We start from the raw sequence: 18266 nt of genomic DNA on the forward strand, positions 1-18266 counted from the left end.
AGAGCGGTTTCATCGCTTATTTTGCTCCTAAAAGCGCGCTGCGGTGTGTTCCTAACGCTGCAAATATCCATCTGTACGTGATCAGCTGCCTTTGGTGGAGCAAGGAGTTTCCGACCACAGGAAGAGCTCGCCTGTAATCACACTCCGTACAGTGGATGTCTCGCTAAAAGGCAGAAACGGATGGTGGGCCTTCACTGTCCTGAGTAGCTCCTAACGCGTCCCAGTGAAACTGAGATCAGCGCGTCTACAACTGAGAATCGAATCCCCTAGCTTTTCAACCGGGAACCCGTGTTTTCTCTTCTTTCCTTTGACTTTTCCCAGAAGTCGCGGGCAGGCAATGGGTGATTCCCACTAAAGGCTACAACTGGGCCTCCAGACACCCCCAGGTCTCATATACACAACAGCATTTGAAAGAGAATGGGGCAGCCCGGACGGTGTGGCTCTGTGGTTGAGCATCGACCCATGAACCAAGAGCTCACCGGTTCCATTCCTGGTCAGGGCTCATGCTGGGTTGCAGGCTCCATCCCCAGTAGGGGGCATGCAGGAGGCAGCCGATCAATGTTTCTCACTATCCTTCCCTCTTCCTCTCTCTCTCTAAATATCAATAAAGACATATTTTTAAAAAATAAAGTAAAAGAAAACTGTTCTGAGTAGCTCGTAACGCGTCCCAGTGAAACTGAGATCAGCATGTCTACAACTAAGAATCGAATCCCCTAGCTTTTCAACGGGCGAAGGAAGCAGCTTAATATCATCATCTTATAAAGCTGTGTCTTGTATTTTACCTCCATAGCTGCCCGCGTTCAAAAATGACATCCCCCCTGTGCACGGAGGAATCTTCCAGATTGTGCAAGGGCTCCCCTGTAACTAGATGCACTGGGTGTGATTCCAGAGCAGCTCCGCCCCATAGAACAGGTTCTCAACCTTCCTAATGCTGCGGCCCTTTAATACAGTTCCTCATGCTGTGGTGACCCCCAATTTCATTGTTACAAACTAAACATAATTAAAGCATAGTGATTAATCACAAAAACACTATGTAATTATATATGTGTTTTCCGATGGTCTTAGGCGACCCCTGGGAAAGGGTCGTTTGACCCCCAAAGGGGTTGCGACCCACAGGTTGAGAAGCGCTGCCATAGACTATTCTGCAATGACGGACATGTCCCATATCTGCGCTGACCCATATGGGAGCCACAGCCCTATGGCCACGTTAGCATTGGACACGCTAAAAGGGATGTGTGTGACTGAGGAGCTCAGTATCTAATTGCATTTCATTTCCGTTCCCTGAAATAGCCCACATGGCTGGTGGCTGCTGGACTGGACAGAAAAATAGAAGCCACATCGGACCTCGGCCTCCTGTGGGGAGGTTCATAGAGGGGAACCGCCCTCCAAGCCAACACTGCAGGGTTTCCTGCTCTTCTGTCGAAAAGACTGCAGAGCTGTCTGCTGAGCCAGGCTTCCGGACGCTGTGCGACCAGATCATCTGCCTACAGAGTACACCCTTCCACTCTCAGTTAGAAGCCAGGGTCAGTCCCGGCCTGAGTGGGCTGGTCCGTCGGGCAAGGGTTGGTGGTGCCAACGGAGGTGCACCCCACATCTGCTGCCCACCCCACCCCGGCCCGGGACAGGCCTCCTGCAGCCACCCACCTGCCTGCAAACCCCCGCAGCCAGCACCTGGAGACAGTGTGCAGCTTCTACAATAAAACCTGTCTGGGGTCTGAGGCCACTAAAGCCAAACCAGAAAAGAGGAGAGACAGAACCGGGGCAGGCCCTGTGCCGGTCCTTCCTTGTCACCTATTCTTCCCAGAGTGCACACCCCGGGGACAGCTGTCTGACACGTGGCCTCACCCATTCCAATTCTTCCTCCAATCTGGGCCCCGTCTGAGGGGCAGGGCTGCCGGCAGAGTGGCGGCTCCCCAATCCCTGGACACCCTCTTGCGTTATCTCCAGGGAAATGATACCAGGCCTTTCAGCCTTTTCTACGGGACCTGCCTTCACATCGGAGCATCGATCGAACGAGTCTCCTCCAGGTGCCTCCCTACAGACATCTGTCCAAACCAGACAAATCCTTCAAAGTGGGTGCGGATCCAGGCCGCTGAGCAACAACCGAGACAGGAGCGCCCGCGGCCTGAGCACGGGCGTGGGGGAGTCATTCCTCGCTCCAGGAAAGCATCCATCATTCTCTGGTTTGGTCTGCTGTTTTAGGAACAGCAGCCTCCTGTGAGGAATCTGAAAGCACTGTATTTGGAGAATGTGAATCGCTACGAGAATAAATCAATTACATAAAGAAACATCCACGCTCGGAGGCAATCGAAACTCCGCGTGTCCTGCGTGATAAGGCGATTCCGGGACCACATGGAAAGTATTCTACCTGCAGGACCAACCTCGAACCCAGGGTTCTCTCCTGGCTACAAAATTACATGCGCCACCGCAGTGACCACACGGACTCTTCGTGATTTCCAAAAAACCCATCCCTGCGTGTGCTGAATGGAAGATCACGGTCACCAGCACACGCTGCTCTGGGGCACCCGCTGAGCACGCTGAGGGCTCCATACTTACGGCTGGAAGGGGATGAAATGCTGTTTATCCTCGTCGTCCACTTTTCCATTTATTATGTCTGTTACATCCATCACTGGGGACAAGAACAGAACGGAGATTGTTTGGCTGGCATGCCATCATCAGAGAAAAACAAACAAACAAAGGCACGCCAGAGAGCCTGCTGACACACGGCGGGGGAGCCGCGGGGCGCACGTTTCTTACAGTCAGATCACTCGTCTTCCCATTTGAAAGATGAATTACAGTCTCCGAAAACACTGGCCAAGTGGGGGCGGGGCTCCAAGGACGGAGTTCCAGGTAATCAATCCCTTTGCCTGGCATCCGACGGGCCCCCTAGCGGGGCACCTCCCAGGAGGACTTTGTGGGTTGGAATGTTCTAGAAAAGCGAGCACCTAAGCCCTGCATGGGTAGTGGAGGACGTGCACTGGGACGGTGACTCCCCGAGCCCACCTTCCCGCCTGTGGCTGTCGCAGCAGGTTGTGGGGAAATACAGCTGTTACCTTGGGGTCTTTATAGTCTGGCCAGGTGGCAAATACGTTCAATTGTGTGTGTGCGGAGGGATCTGCGATGGAAGGGTTCGTAGAGGGGAGAGGCCACAGGGGAGAAGTGGGGCTCAGGGAGAGTCTGTGGGGAAAGGATGCTTTGATCTTTGTCTTTATAAAAAATGTAAATTAAACGCACAGATTGTACTCTAGTTCAATGAGTTTTGAAAACTGCACACATCCATGGAAACGCCACGCCAATCAAAACATAAATCGTTTCATCCCACACACAAGTCCACATGTGGAGGCCGGGAAGATCCCACTGTTATCCACAGAAGGGGAAAGCTGCCCGGCCAGTGGGCTCAATGTTGGAGTGTCAGCCCAGGCACCAAAGGGTCATGGGTTCAACTCTCAGTCATGGGCATGTACCTGGGTTGCAGGTTCGATCCCTGCCCTGCTCCAGGTGTGTGCGGAAGGCAACCAATCAATGTGTCTATCCCTCCCCCCACTTCCACTCTCTCTAAAAAAATCAATGGGAAAATTATCCTTGGGTGAGGATTAACATAAAAATAAAGATAAACAAGGAAGGGAAAGCAGCAGCCTGGCTGGGACAGCACTGGGCTGGGAGGAGTCAGCGCTCTCACAGGAACATAGCACCGTCCTGGTGCCTGACAACCGCAGCATTCACAGCAGCGGTGCGGGAGGGCCCACGTACACACACTGTCAGTGACTTCCCTGGTCACTTCAGGGAAGCCCAATGCATCGGAGGGAAAAATAAAATATCTCCTTGAAACTACCCTAGAGGCGGGAAAGAGAAATAGGGATCCTGAAAAATTACAGGTGCTTCAACCATAATATGAGATTACCCATAAGAGGTGCGACAGGTTCTGAAAAATAGAGGTGCAATGTTCGTGCACGTATTCAGGAGGTGAGGGATGGAAACATGACAGAATTCCTGAATCCGCGCTCGGGGGACCTCGCAAAAGGCTGCCGTACCCTCAACATTTCACTCACCACGGAGTCCAGTGCAGACCCCACACCAGAGCTGACCCCACACCAGGGCAGACCCCACCCCAGGGCAGACCCCACGCCAGAGCCGGCCGGAAGTAAACAGGGGCATGTGCTGCCTCACACGCATGTTACCGAATCTTGGGAAGGAGTAAATCATTTACTTAAATGGCTGGGTATGTTTTTCCAGAAAAATCCAGGCAGAGCACAGAGGGCTTCCAGGGCAGTGAAAACTGGGTCTGATACTTAAGTGGGGGGTAGAAGTCATTGGACATTTATCAAAACCCACAGGCCGGGCAACAGCAAAGGGAGCCCTGCTGTACACGTGGCTCTGGGTGGCGAGGGCACGGCCATGGGGTTCATCTGTGGCAGCAAACGGAACGTGGGGTGGGGGGCTGTGGGTGGTGGGGAGGCGCTGCCTGTGGGCGGAGGGAGGAGGCGGAAACATTCTGAAATCTCCGTACTTTCTGCTGAACTTGGCTGTGAACCTAAAACTGTTCTGGAAACGAAGCCTGCTTAGCGGGGGTTAAAAACAAAACGACAAAACGAAGCGGGGCCCGAGCTCCCTGCTGTTCCCGTGAGAAACCCGGCCACGTGTCCGGGAGAAAGAACTCGGCCACCCCGGCCGGTGTTGCTCTGTGGATAGCGCGTCAGACTGTGGTTCAATTCCGGTCAAGGGCACATGCCCGGGTTGTGGGCTCGATCCCCACAAGGGAGCGTGCAGGAGGCAGCCAATCAGTGATTATCTCTCATCATCGATGTTTTTATCTCTCTCTCCCTCTCCCTTCCTCCCTGAAATCAATGAAAATACAAAAAAAAGAAAAAGTGAAAGGACCCTCCCCAGGGACACACCGCAGGAATCCCAAGGCACACTGAAAGCGCGAGGACGGACAGAGGGCTGGGCGGGGCACTGCCCGGGCACCCCCCTCTGCAAACGGTGAGAAATGAGTGACAGCCGAAGAGGCGACTTGGCAGAGCTTCCTGGGCCACGGACAGCTCTGCTCGGTGGGGCAGCCGGGCACTCCCTCCTCCTGGGCGGCCCCCGAACAAGACGGAGCCCAGCACAGACATGGAGGCGGAGCCCGTGTCCCCGTGGCTGCTGGCCACTCGCTGCCAATTCACTCCTAAGCCCATCCACGGCCAGGTCCAGAGGCCTGACAACCTCCAAGGCCAGGCTGCCCTCCAGGCTGAGCATGAGGGCCAGGGCGCCCCCAGGAGAGGGGGCCACTCTGAAACCAAGCACCTGACTGGCACGCACCCCTCGGGCGGCACCCTGCGCAGCCCCTGGCCGTGAAACCACCGGGAAGAGAACTGACAGGATATTTTCTCTCCCACAGAAGAGCTGACCAATGCAGGGCCCAGCAGCAGCTCCCCTCGGGGTCAGTGTGATGACCTTGAGACCCGCAAGGACAAGGAGACACGGTTACCGGCCACGCCGAAGGGCCGCCGCAGGCCCGAGGTCAGCTTCCGCGTGTTGTTGTCCCTCAGCTCCATGCGGCCCACGCGGACGATCTGGCAGACAAAGCTGATTTTCTCCCTCTTCAGGTCTTTGCTGCCCAGGTCCTAGGAACATGAATTTCCATACGTTACCCGGAGCCCCGTCCCTCAATGCGGGTTCCACTGGGACAGAGAGCGGGAAGAGGCATCGAGATGCATTCCTGGGCAGCTGCTAGCATTTTAGTAAGTAGCTCAGGACAGTCAGTAGCTCAGGGCCAGAAAGGAGCTAGGGAACTATGGTCGTCAGCGTCGGGGGAACCTGCGTCCACGCTGGAGAGATGTGTGCTAGTAATGCTGGCGGTCTTTGCTCAGGGGATGCTACGGGAAGCTAGGGCCCCAGAGGACTTCCGGGAAGGGGATCATTATGACGACATGACCATGCATGACGGGCATGCCAAGAACCATGTGCCCGTGTGGGGAGAGGTCACAGCGGGGGTCATTAAACACAGTCATGAGAACGCTGAGCGACTCTACCCAACATCGCCGGACGCACTTACGGTGAAAACAGCCCGCAGATTATGTAATCTGTCTATATCTTTAGGCAATCCTGAACTTGACCAGCGAACCAGGTAGTTTTCACTGGAAAGAGAAAGAAGAAAAGCAAATTAATTTTTCCATCGATAACAGGGCGCTCAGTGTTCAGCCACGCTGGCTTATGGTTAACACCACGGAGGTTCACAGAGCAGACAACCACGGGCATTGAGCAGGGTCAACGCCAAGCACCGTGGCCGCTCCGCTAACGGAGGAGAGGAGCGACTGCCCGCACCGGCATCTGAGATCCGCCCGAACACAACCCTGGGGCGGTTCCACCCCGGGCGTCTAGGGTTATAGTCACAAAGGAACTGTCTGAAAATAGCATTTCAACATTTACTGCTTCTAAAGCATGTTTGTCATTGAGAATGACTATAGTCTAAAATTTACCATTCAACTGGCCACTGTGGCTCAGTGGCTGAGTGTTGACCTACATGAACCAAGAGGTCCAATTTGCAGTCAGGGCACATGCCCAGGCTCCACCATCAGTAGGGGGCATACAGAAGGCAGCCCATCGATGTCGCTTTCTCTCTCGTGGAGGTCTCTATCTCTCTATCCCTCTCCCTTCCTCTCTTTCTAAAATCAATAAAAATGTATTTTTTTAAATAAATAAAATTCCCCACTACTACCATTTACAGTAGGAAATAAGCACAGTGTTATTTCAGAGCCTGACAAGCCCAGTATGACAGAGCCTCTGTCCGGAGACACAAAGCCCGTATGTGACGTGAGCGTGAAATCCACTCACGTGGTCTGTTTCCAGGTGCACACTCACTTTTTAAATATTGAGTAACACGCGTGAAGATACTAGAGTTTTACACACACACACACACACACACACATGCTTCACACATAACTCAAACCATCCTTCTTTCCATCTGGACAAAGAGAAGGTCGTACTGAGGGACAAAAGCAAGGAAGTGGGAAAGAGAGGACCACACCCGCACGGACAGCGTGCCGGACGGGGTTTACTGCGTTTCACTGCATAACGATTAACTAGGAGGCTCCACGGGGAAGGCCCCGGTCTAGACACTGCCCACAGGGACAGTCACAGAGAAGGGAAGTTCAAACAAGAAGATGAAGAGGAGCGTGAGAGTGGGGGGGGCGGGTCTATCGCCCCCAGGAACAGAGGAAACAGGTGTTACTTCCATCTTCGGTCACTGGGCCCCTGAAACTTCGCAAGACGGAAGCTCTCCAATGTAAAGGACCCATGAAGCCCGGCTAGTGTGGCTCAGTGGTTGAGCGTCGACCGATGAACCAGGAGGTGGGGGTTTGATTCCTGGTCAGGGCACATGCCCGGGTTGCGGGCTCAATCCCCAGTAGGGGCCTGCAGGAGGCAGCTGATCAATGGTTCTCTCTCATCATGGATCAACAATGGTTCTCTCTCTGAAATCAATAAAGATATACTAGAAAAAAAAGTACCCGTGTACCGGAGAAGGCTGACCCTGGCCCAGAGCCAGGGCTGCTGTCCCCACACTGTCCCGGGAGAGCAGAGGGGTCAGCCGCTTGGGGGGAGTGTGGCCCGTGGGTCCCCAAGGGCTCTTTGCAGGGGTAAGACATTGGGCGGCTCGGGGCTGCTGTCCCCGCAGCAGGATGGCACCGACCTGATGAACTTGGACTCCACGGGGTCATAGAGCGACATGAGCACCTCGGCATCCTCTCCGATTTTGCAGACCACGTTTTTGAGGTTGACGAACAAGGCCAGGGAGGGCGTGGCGGCGAACTTGGCCTGCCGGCTGAGGTCCATGTTCTGCTTCTGGGACTGGAAGCGGAAGCAATGTGGAAAGGCGACGTTAGCAACACTCTTCGCCAGCCCTTGCCCTTTCATTAATCTCCTACAGAACGGAAAGCCAGGCGTAACCCGCCAGCACACGGGGCACAGTCACTTCCTTGTCCCTGAGTTCCCAGAACCGGCACGCAGCCAGCGGAACGTAACAGCACCCCAGGTGACAGCCATAGCCATCGGGGCGCAGACGGAGTACTTTCCTCAGAGACCCGCAATCATTTCACGGACCCCGAAAACCTACTCTCTACGCAGGATGCCTCGAAAGGCCACGGAAGGTGAGAAAGATCGCTAAGACGTGTGTTCCTGCCCCCGTCGGGCTTAAAATGTCACCCCGACACATAGCCAAGAACTGTGCAGAATCAAGTGTCATTTCCCAGGAGGTGAGAACAAATGTCATTGGAATCCTGCCTCCCACCCGGCTGGCATGGCTCAGTGGTTGAGCACCAACCAATGAACCAAGAGGTCCCCGGTTCAATTCCCAACCAGGGCACATGCCCTGATGGCGGGCTCGATCCACGGGAGGAGGCGTGCCGGAGGCAGCCGATCGATGTCTCTCTCTCATGGATGTTTTTCTCTCTCCCTCTCCTTTCCTCTCTCTCTAAAATCAATAAAAACATGTTTTTAAATAATAAATAAAAAATAAGTATAAAAAGGCCCTGCCTGCTAACACCCTGCACAGAGAGGGATGGAATCCGTCCAGGCCAGCAGCACCGTGCCTGGCAGCAGGCCCCACTCCGTTCACCACGGTGTGGAGCACGCTGCGTGGCTGTGCTGCGCGGGTCCTTCCCAGTGCACAGCCTGGCTTGGCCGGTGCTGGACTCGTTAGAGCTGACGCTGTTACCGGGAGCAGCGCCCAGAGGTGAATGGCAGACCGCGGAGCGCTGCGCGCACCTTTTCTTCCTGTAACCTCTCCTCCACTTGTTTGGACGCCACCTCATGAGCTCTGAAGAGGCTGATGGTGCTGGTGAGTTCCGGATCCAAGATGTTCCCATCCTCGTCTCTCACCACCAAGTCCAAATCGAGAATTCTGGAACAAGAAGAACTCAGAACTTCAGGCACAACGACCAAGGGCTTTGACTTCTCCTAACACACCTTCAGGCCAAGCAGCTGAGCAGAGAAAAACACCATCGAAAGTCGGGGTCACCCACAAATATTCAGGAAACGTAATTCTGCAAGGTCACTTCCCTGGGAATCCAAAAAATAAATCAATAACAAAAACTTCCATTGTCTTACGGTGAGGAATGTCACAGACCTATCTGCCCAAGTGACAAGTGCATTATTAGTTGCTATATGAACAGTATCAATGGCTGAACGCACCCACACGCTGTAACTGTTCCCACCGCACAGCGTCCTTCTACTTCGAATCAGTTCTAATCCCTACACTGGCCCATCAGAGGATCTGCAAGGAACAGGTTCCGTGTTTCAACGCCAAACAGATGGAAGTTACCCACGACAGCAGCAAGCAACTTTCTGGCCAGATGGTGAGATGCAGCAGCCGACGGAAACCGTGAGCAGCGTCTGGCCGATAAAGCTATCCATCCACAGCTACATGTTTTTTTGGCAACATTCTCTCCCTTTTCCCAAATCCAGCAAACTGGTTTGGTGATTTTTTTTTTGTAACCATCATTTCTATTTAAGGAACAAAGATGAGTATATAAACAAAGGGTTGTGCCACGGTGGTACGAAAACATGAGGATTTAGACCAGTGGTTCTCGACCTTCCTGATGCCGCGACCCTTTAATACAGTGCATGTTGTGGTGACTCCCAATCTGTTACAAATGGAACATAATGAAAGCATAGTGATTAATCACGAAAACAATACGTGATTATATATGTCTTTCCCGATGGTCTTAGGCGACCCCTGGGAAAGGGTCGTTCGACCCCCAAAGGGGTCACGACCCACATGTTGAGAACCCCTGCTCTAGACCATAGATGACTGACACTTTGCTTTTGAGATTTCCTGCCTGCCATTCACAGGTCTATTGAAGCAGAAAACTGTCATATGTTTTAACCATAGAACCTAGGGAAGTCTGTTTAAAGAAAGACAAATTTCCACTGGAGAATGTCTTTCATGGGCACGAGGTGAAGAGGAACGTGGACTTGGCAATAGAGACTCCATCCCGACAAACTGACCCCGGCTTCTTTCCCTGAGGGCCGCCCAGCGCCCGCTGTGATGGGAGTAAGACCACCCGTCAGGCGGGTTTAGAGTTCACCGTTTGGACAGCAACCACAGAAATCTAACTTTTTCCTTTTAGTATCAATTAAGCAAACACACTGATGGTGAAGCAGGACCCATGGCGGCCTGTCAGGGGCACGAGAGCACACAGGCTTTTAAGCAGAGTCCCTGGACACAGCCTCAGTCCCTGCAATGACTACGGCGCCCCGAGAGGAACAGAAAGAGGATTTCTACAGCAGCCGTGTCAGCTCTCGTTAGTTGTCTTTGCAAATTCTACTGCTTCCCCCAGCCCTGCAAGGGCCCCTGGACAGTTAGTGCTGTGTGGGCAGGGTCGCTTCGAGGTGGGTGGAGTCAATGCTAATGATTGGGGAGGGGATCCATTGGGGTGTGGGCGGAGCTGCTAAGCTCCTGGGTTTAGGCCTGGCCAGAAGGTCCAGGCTGACAAAGCTCCCCACACAGAATCCTGCGGAGAGGACCCAGGCCGGTGCCGACCTGCTGTGCACATCCATCCTGCCACCGACGCCTCACCACCTCCTGCCAAGGCAGGTGGCCAGGCCCACTTCACAAAGGAGGGCACTTCAACTCAGAGAGCCACCTGGGGAGCCCAGAGCCTGGATTCTGAGCCAGGACCCTCTCCTGGCGGCACCCGCGCTCCTCCCAGAATGCCACGTCCCATCACAGGGCGTGGCCTGCCAACCATTCTTTGTGACTTTCTCAACAACCACTGCTCAGAGACCCTGAATCATTAGCCAGGAGCATCTTAGCTGAACAAGAGAACCTAGCCCGTCAGAGACGAACACGCTGGACGCCAAAGCTCCACTGAGGAAAGGGGGCTGGGACCGCCCAAGACATCGTATGCAAAGCCGTGTGTGCGTCCAGTACATGCGTTTTCCTAGAAAGAGGGTCCTTGACTTTATCAAATGGCCTTTGTCAAATGTTTCCCGGAAGCCGCTTTAAAATCAAAGTTGCAACACTGTGGTTCTATTTTATATCGCTTTTCCCTGAAGAAGGACCTAGAGAGCTATGTGCAGCGCCCTGGGCTAGAGAGAAATGACGGCGTGCACTCCAGTTCTTCGGGCAAAACACTGTCTTCCCACCGACTGTGCTTCCCATCAAAGGAGTAAATCCCCGTTGGAAACACCTCCTTTCTTAACTGCGTTGTCCCCGCATCAGGTGCTCTGGCAGCTTCCCGCAGCCAAACTAGGCAGGTGGTCTCTGGACATAACTTGGAAACACAATGCTCTCGTGGAAAATGACATCAAAGTTCCACAGTGTGGGTTTTTCAGGCAGGTGGCCATGAAATGGGTTTCACGTGACAATGTCAAACATCCTGTCTCTAGAACCCATGTGGGACGGGGGACGAGGGGGGGGGGGCAGGGGGATCACCTGGCCAAGGGCAGGCCCCTCACCCCGCTTCCTGAAGAGAACAGCAGGTTCCACTGCGACTCGGAAAACCCCTGGTGTCCGAGATGCAACAGCAAACGCTCCTCCCTTTAAACATGAAAGCCACGCCACCGCCCGGCCGCGGGAAGCTTGGCTTTACGATAAAATATGAGTTTAGTCTCCTCCGGGCTTCGGCCGACATTACCGCACCGGGTCGCTTAAGCATGAAATCAGCTCCCAGATGAACACACCTGTTTCCATAGTCGATCTTGGCGGTGACCTTCTTCTTCAGCTCCTTGAGCTCGTCCTGGGGCAGCGTCCCCGAGAGGATCTGCGACCGCCACTCGATGAGGTCGTAGATCATGTGCCGCACACTGCGGAACATCTCCCTGTTGTCGTGCTGCGCGGAGGGGCAGAGAAGCCCAGGTCAGCGCTCTGGCGTAACCCAGCATGGGGGGGGGGGGGGCCAAAACGTGGGGGGGGGGGGGGTCCAAATACACGTGCAGTGAATGCCGTATAGGACAGAATGTAACTTACGTCCGATGAAAAGGCATTTTAGCCCGGCCGGCCTGGCTCAGGGGTTGAACGTCACCATGAACCAGGAGGTCAGGGCTCAATTCCCAGTCAGGGCACATGCCTGGGTTGTGGGTTCCATCCCCAATGGGGGTGTGCAGGAGGCAGCCAATCAGTGATGATCTCTCATCATTGATGTTTCTATTTCTCTCTCCCTTCCTCTCTTTGAAATCAATAAAAATAGATTTAAAAATTAAAAAAAAGATGTTCTATGGAATGTGGTTCCTACCAGACACTAAAAGATGAAAACAATAAAAAAGTGATGCATGACCCTCAACATTGTGTCTGCATTGCAGACGAGGCACCTGTGAATCAACAGGCCGACCAGAGCCGGGTGTGCCCCGAGAGCCTCAGAGCCAGCCCACTGGATAACGCCCCGTGGGGCAACCACGGACCCTTTGGACTCAGTCCGAGCCTACAGCTCCTGCCTGCCCAGACTGGCATCTCTGAGCAGCGCCCCAGAGCGCCGAGGTCCTGCCAACACACAGGCGGGAGGCTCATGCAAGAAGCAGGATCTCAGTCGACGAGCCAAAAGGGAAACGCAAGGAAGGTGCAGGATCCACACGTCCTCTCACCGTCCACCCATCTCCAGGGAGGACTCCAGGTACAGAGAAGAGCCACAGTTTTGCACCTGCAAGAGGTCAACTGGCCAAGGAAACTAGGGACCGTCCAAGGGAAATAGCCCCGTGGTTCTTCCTGTGAAAAGAAATCTAGGGGACACCTGAGTCGGTAAAATTCTAACCTACAATCCCTATAAAAGATTTAAATGTGATCGTCACTGCCTGTTAAAGTAACGTCTCCTCCACATCCCTGAATCTCTCGTCCACGACTTCCAGTATGTCACCCCCTTTCAACGAATTCCTAAGACCCCCACCTCCATCATCATATAACACACTAACATCCCATGAACTCTCTTTATGGTATGATCCTGATGTTCATTTATTAAATGAAAACTAAATGGTCAAAATTAATGGTTTACTGAAAAATTGTTTTTGTTCCCCTCATTAATGCTCCCGGCCCATTTTTCTAAAGCCTTACCAAATAGCTAACATCCTTAATATTTTGCTAAATTGTCTACAACACAGTAAAGCAAAAAGTAATCACAAAAAATAAAAATAGCATAAGCATTTATCTTTGGCTTTGTACAAATCCCACAATGTAGGTCCATAAAAGGCAAATATAAATTCTTTAAAAGGAGAACAAAGGAGCCATTGGAATGCCTGCTTCAGGACAATATGGCTAAAACCTTGTCCACTGCCCAGCCCACGTGGCTCAGTGGATGAGCATCGACCTATGAACTGGGAGGTCACTGTTCGATTCCTGGTCAGGGCACATGCAGGCTCCATCCCCAGTAAGGGGCGTGCAGGAGGCAGCTGATCAATGTTGATGTTTCTCTCTCATAGATGTTTCTATCTCTCTCCCTCTCCCTTCCTCTCCGAAATCAATAAAAATATTTTTAAAAAATAAATGAATCACATAAAACCGTGTCCACTAACACATGAGGCGGCATCCACCCCTGTTTGTTTTGCCGCAGTATTTTGTGTGAAATTTGCTAAGTCAAATGCGAAACAGCAACGACAAAACTGCTCCGATTTACACAAAACACTCGTCGCTAACTGGACGTGCTGAGTTCTGGGAGAACATGTGATGAACAATTACGGCAACTGCTCATTACTGTGCGTTTGCAGGAAGCGGCTGCAAAATGAAAACCAAGGAGCCCGCCTGGGCGCAGCTGCGGGGTCTCAGGAAGCGTCCAGATCCCCAGACCCAGGGGCTGCCGGCCCTGCACAGCCCAGCTCCCAGCTCTGAGCTGACGGCATTAGCATATGAGAAGAAAGCAGCAGCTGGAATAGAAATAAGGGCTAACAAAAGGTAATCTTTGCAAATATGAATTTTTGTGCCCTGAGGGAATAGGAAATGGAAGATGCCATGGCCCCAACCTCTCTGCATTAATAACAAGACTTTTTCCACAACCAGCAGAAACGGACAAAGAAGCCAGGATGGAAACCATCCCACCTCTAACAGTCACGCTTAAATCCACACGGCTACGTAGTTTCCTCCAATGATAACAGCCGAGTGGCAAAAAAAAAAAAAAAAAATAGTAATCATCTACCAGATCCCTAAGTGAGCACCTATTGCAGTTTAAAAGCAGGATTTTGTCTTCGAGAACAAACTATAAACACTGAGGGTCCGTCGCAAGGACTGCCCAGTCCTTCTTGGAAAGCAAAGCGGCCTGTCCCTCTTCCAACACAAGGAAGCTGAGCCCAGCTGCACCCCAACACAGAGCAGGTCAAAGGGCGCACGACCCCCCAAGGCTGAGCAGAATCCAAGCCACGCTGCTGTCTCTGCCTTTTCTGCCTATCGCCTGGTCCCAGGTCTGCTTTTGAGGTTCCGAGGGGGGTTGGGGGGGAGGGTGGGAAGGGAGGGGGCACACATCGATGGGGACAGAAAAGGCCCAGCGAGACCACTGTCACTCTTTTAGCTGCGATGCCACGGGCTCTCACCACGTAGAGCTGCCGCCAGATGGTGGACCACTCCCGTAGCGTCGTGGTGACCTCCTGAATGAGCGGCAGGTCGCTGGGAATGACCGTTTCATCTTGCCTGGGGAGAGAGGCGGAGAGGCAGCTAAGTTCACGGCTCCGTAATCCCTGCGAGTGGAAACCTGTAAATTCCAAACCCAGGCCATAGACCACATCAGCCAACAGAGAGAAGACTCACAGACAGGGCTGGAGCCACACGTACGACAGCGTGAGTCTCTAAGAGCGACAGGTGGTGTCTGGACAGAGCCCGAGGATGCTTGTCTGTTACCCGCTGTGCCAGCCGCCCGCCTCCAATGTCAAGCCCAGACCAAGCAGGAGGGTGACACCCGCGAAAGTCTTCCGGGCGTCAAGGTCTGGGAGGCGGAAGGTACTTCCATCACGTGTACCCATCTATCTCAGACGTGCCCCAAATCACAACCAGCCCGTGTGGCATTGAAACGCAGGCTCGGAATAGGACGGCTTCTACATTTCCACGGAGCATAAAACTCATTATGTGATAACGCCAGAGCGGTTACCCGTGGCGAACTCTGAGCCAAGTCACTGCTTCCAAATGGCCACAGGCATTCCACCTGCCCCCAGCTCTGATGAACCCCTTCCCCTTTCTCTCCACCCGACAGGTTAACCCTGACTTGTCCTTAACCCGTGACCTAGGTGAGCGAGCACTGGTGTTTTTGTTTTGCCTTGTTTGGTTGGGTTTTTTTTGTTAGTCCTCACCCAAGGATTTTTTTTTCCTGTTGATTTTTAGAGAGAGTGGCAGGGAAGGAGGGAGGGGGAGAGAGAGAAAGAGAGGGAGAAACCTGGATGAGAGAGACACAGCGATCGGTTGCCTCCTGTGTATGCCCGACCAGGACCAGGACCAGAAGAAAGGAAGGAGAAGGAGGAAGAAGGAGGAAGGAGGAAGGAGATCACCGGTTCGGTCTGAAGGCAGGAGGCTCTGGGCCGGGAGGGAAGGGAAAGGCAGGTGGGTTTGGGAGGGCGCGGTGGAGGGGAGACTGGGCCGGTAGCAGCATGGAGAGCAGTGACAGGTGGCGGGAAGCAGGGGCAGGGACCCTGTTTCTAAGCTGCCAGTTTCCCCCAGTTCTCCATCCACCTTCCAACAGCCCCAGGCACAGGACAGGGATGCCTCTGTCCCTCTGTGCCCGTCTCTCCGTCGGGCAGGGTGCGACTCTATTTGCTGAGAGCTAAAATAATCTCTTGTTCACTTTACTATTATGCCTCATAATTATAGTTTCCATGTATTTGCTTGTATTCATCAAAATATTTTTTAAAAAATTAATCACCTACAATCTGACTGCTACCCTGTTGCCTATGGAGACGGATGGAAAACACGGACGGCGTCCCTTATTCAGTCATTTCCACAAGGGGGTAAAAGTCCCACCGCCTGCCTTCTTCGTCGCCCCTTTAATTTATTTCCTTTCAATCCTGCATGCAAAACATCTTGTGTGCATAAAAGAAGACCACACTCTGGCCATCACGTGCATGCCTCTCAGTGGCTTTCTCCGCTTTAATAGACCCCGGGAGCTGAGCTGGTGCCCTCCACGCGGGGGAAGTGCGGGGCTTGGAGAGGCAATTTTGCAATCAGCCAGAGAGGCGTCATTATGCGGCAATCATCTGATTAGTAATTTGATAACCTACATGTGTGACTGAGAGTGAAGATGTAGCCGAGACAAACAAGGAAAACATCTGAATGCTCCCTCCCTCCCCCCGGGCGCACCTGGCTCGTCATTTCTCACTCCTGCCTCCTGGGTTCCCCGGCTGCAATGCCCTTGTACATCCCTGGGATGACCTCTAAGAAGCATATGTCACAGCCGGACAAACTGTAGATGTTGCATGTCCCAGTTTAACAACTGGTTGCTCCCCTGAAACTCCACGTGTACCAAAGCCTGCAGATTCTTCCGGAAATGCCTGCCGAGCTGGGGGGCCACGCGGCCTCTGCCTGGTGGGGCAGCGCCCCGAGGACGCACAGGGCACTAGGATGCTCTCCAAAGCCGACAGCAGGTTCAAGGACACTGACTGCAGGGGAGGGGCTGACGGTAGACTCTTCAAAGGCTCACAACCAGGTTGCACACAACCCTAAGCCCCTCTTCCTCCCCCAATACTCCTGTCACCCACGGCCAGGCACACCCACTGCCCAAGCCCCTCGAGGACCCTGCACGGGAAGGGGAGCAACGCCGAATGCTGCCTCCTTCATGGAAACATCAAGCCCAGACTCACCCTTTTCCTTCAACGATTGCTTCTTTAAGATGAATATATGAGGCAGGAAATATACCCTTTGGGGAGGAAAAAAAAAAGACAGTTTTTATTATCAATATGATTACTGGCTGTCAATCAAACAACTGTCCCCAGAAAAGGTGGGGGCGATTGGGTCTCTATTAATTCTGCAAACGTAGGGTACGCCTCCCGGAAAAGAGCCAAGAAAACAAAGCGTGAAAGATGGCAGCGCACAGCTTGTGTTTCAACGAGGCTGCTGATCCGTTAGGAAGAAACAGGGTGATGTGTCTGCAAAGACACGATCCCGGGAGGCAGTCCTGTGCCGTCTCCACGGGCCGCACCCCGTCTGCACTGCTGACCGGGACGCAGGCCAACCATCAGCCGACTGATGTCCACTGGTGACGGTCTCTGATGGTTCCCGACCTCACAGTGGAGATGACCACCGGCAGCTGCCTGGCCCACGGACACCTCAACAGTCTGATCCGGAAACTGGTGCATTTAGCCCAGTCGGCACTAGGGGAGCACGGCTTACAGGGCTCTCCGCTCCTGGGTGAAGCACGCACCTGGACCCCACTGAACCTGAACAGGGCCCAGGAGACAGCGCCTGCAGAGGACACTCGGGGCCGGGCACAGACCAGAAGTGCCAGGAGCCTCACCAAGGAGCGCAGACTCCCTCCTGGAGGGGAGCGGAGGGGAGCAAGGAAAGGCAGGGCTAGGCCTCGGGCAGCGCCACGCAAGCCGGGCACAGCTTCCTGCGTAAGATCCAGGGTGCACAGCCGCAATCCACTCAGCGGCACGGGGGCTTTGATGCACCTGATGCGGGAGCAGGAGCTTCTGGTCGGGTGGCCCTGGCCCCTGGCCCCAAAATGGTCGAACAGGGCATCCAGAAACACAGCACCTGTTGGCTGGGCATGTGCTTGGTCACCATGATTCCTGGTCCTCCTGCCGACCGGGAACACGGCCGGATTTCATTAAAAAGGAACTATCAGCCCGGCCGGTGTGGCTCAGGAACCAAGAGGTCGCCGGTTCGATTCCTTCCCAGTCAGAGCACATGACCGGGTTGCGGGCTGGATCCCCAGTAGGAGCCTTGCAGGAGGCAGCCAATCAACAACTCCCTCTCTCATCAATGCTACTATCTCTCTATCTCTCCCCGCCTCTCTCTTTAAAAATGAATAAAAATGTATTTTTTAAAAAGAGACTGGGAATGCCATGATGTCCAACCCTTTAAAAATAAAGAAATAAGAGTTATCGCCGAGCGGGAAGGAGGGGACAGAAAGACCGCCATCCGTGTGGTCCAGGATCCTCGTCTCTTCCTCACTAAAGCCCTCAGATCAATCGGGGTTGCTCTGGCAGGAAGGCACTCCTATCACAGAAGGGGCATCTAGGGACCCCGGCTTCCCCTGGGGAAATCTACCTCACCACCCAGCCAGTTAAAGGCTGGTCCCAACCTCCAGGCCCCCGGGCACCGCTGGGTGGGGACCTGCGGCCCAGTCCGGGCTGGCGGGGTGGGTGGGAAGAACTGGCAGGAG

General features: G+C 53.6%; 1 protein-coding gene across 1 annotated transcript in view; it reads right to left on the reverse strand.

Annotated features, from left to right (window-relative positions):
• The window catches only part of DOCK1 (dedicator of cytokinesis 1), a gene marked incomplete at its 5' end in the record, with an annotated part of 274984 nt that overhangs the window by 248336 nt on the left and 8382 nt on the right, over nucleotides 1–18266 (reverse strand). The window contains 8 exons of the mRNA XM_015572582.1: nucleotides 2557–2629; nucleotides 5471–5606; nucleotides 6038–6119; nucleotides 7673–7830; nucleotides 8746–8881; nucleotides 11665–11813; nucleotides 14491–14587; nucleotides 16741–16796. Coding sequence (XP_015428068.1) covers nucleotides 2557–2629; nucleotides 5471–5606; nucleotides 6038–6119; nucleotides 7673–7830; nucleotides 8746–8881; nucleotides 11665–11813; nucleotides 14491–14587; nucleotides 16741–16796 — 887 coding nt within the window. The remainder of the gene's footprint in view (nucleotides 1–2556; nucleotides 2630–5470; nucleotides 5607–6037; nucleotides 6120–7672; nucleotides 7831–8745; nucleotides 8882–11664; nucleotides 11814–14490; nucleotides 14588–16740; nucleotides 16797–18266) is intronic.

Source organism: Myotis davidii, unplaced genomic scaffold (genome assembly GCF_000327345.1).
Source record: "Myotis davidii unplaced genomic scaffold, ASM32734v1 scaffold72, whole genome shotgun sequence".
NCBI classification, from domain to species: domain Eukaryota; kingdom Metazoa; phylum Chordata; class Mammalia; order Chiroptera; family Vespertilionidae; genus Myotis; species Myotis davidii.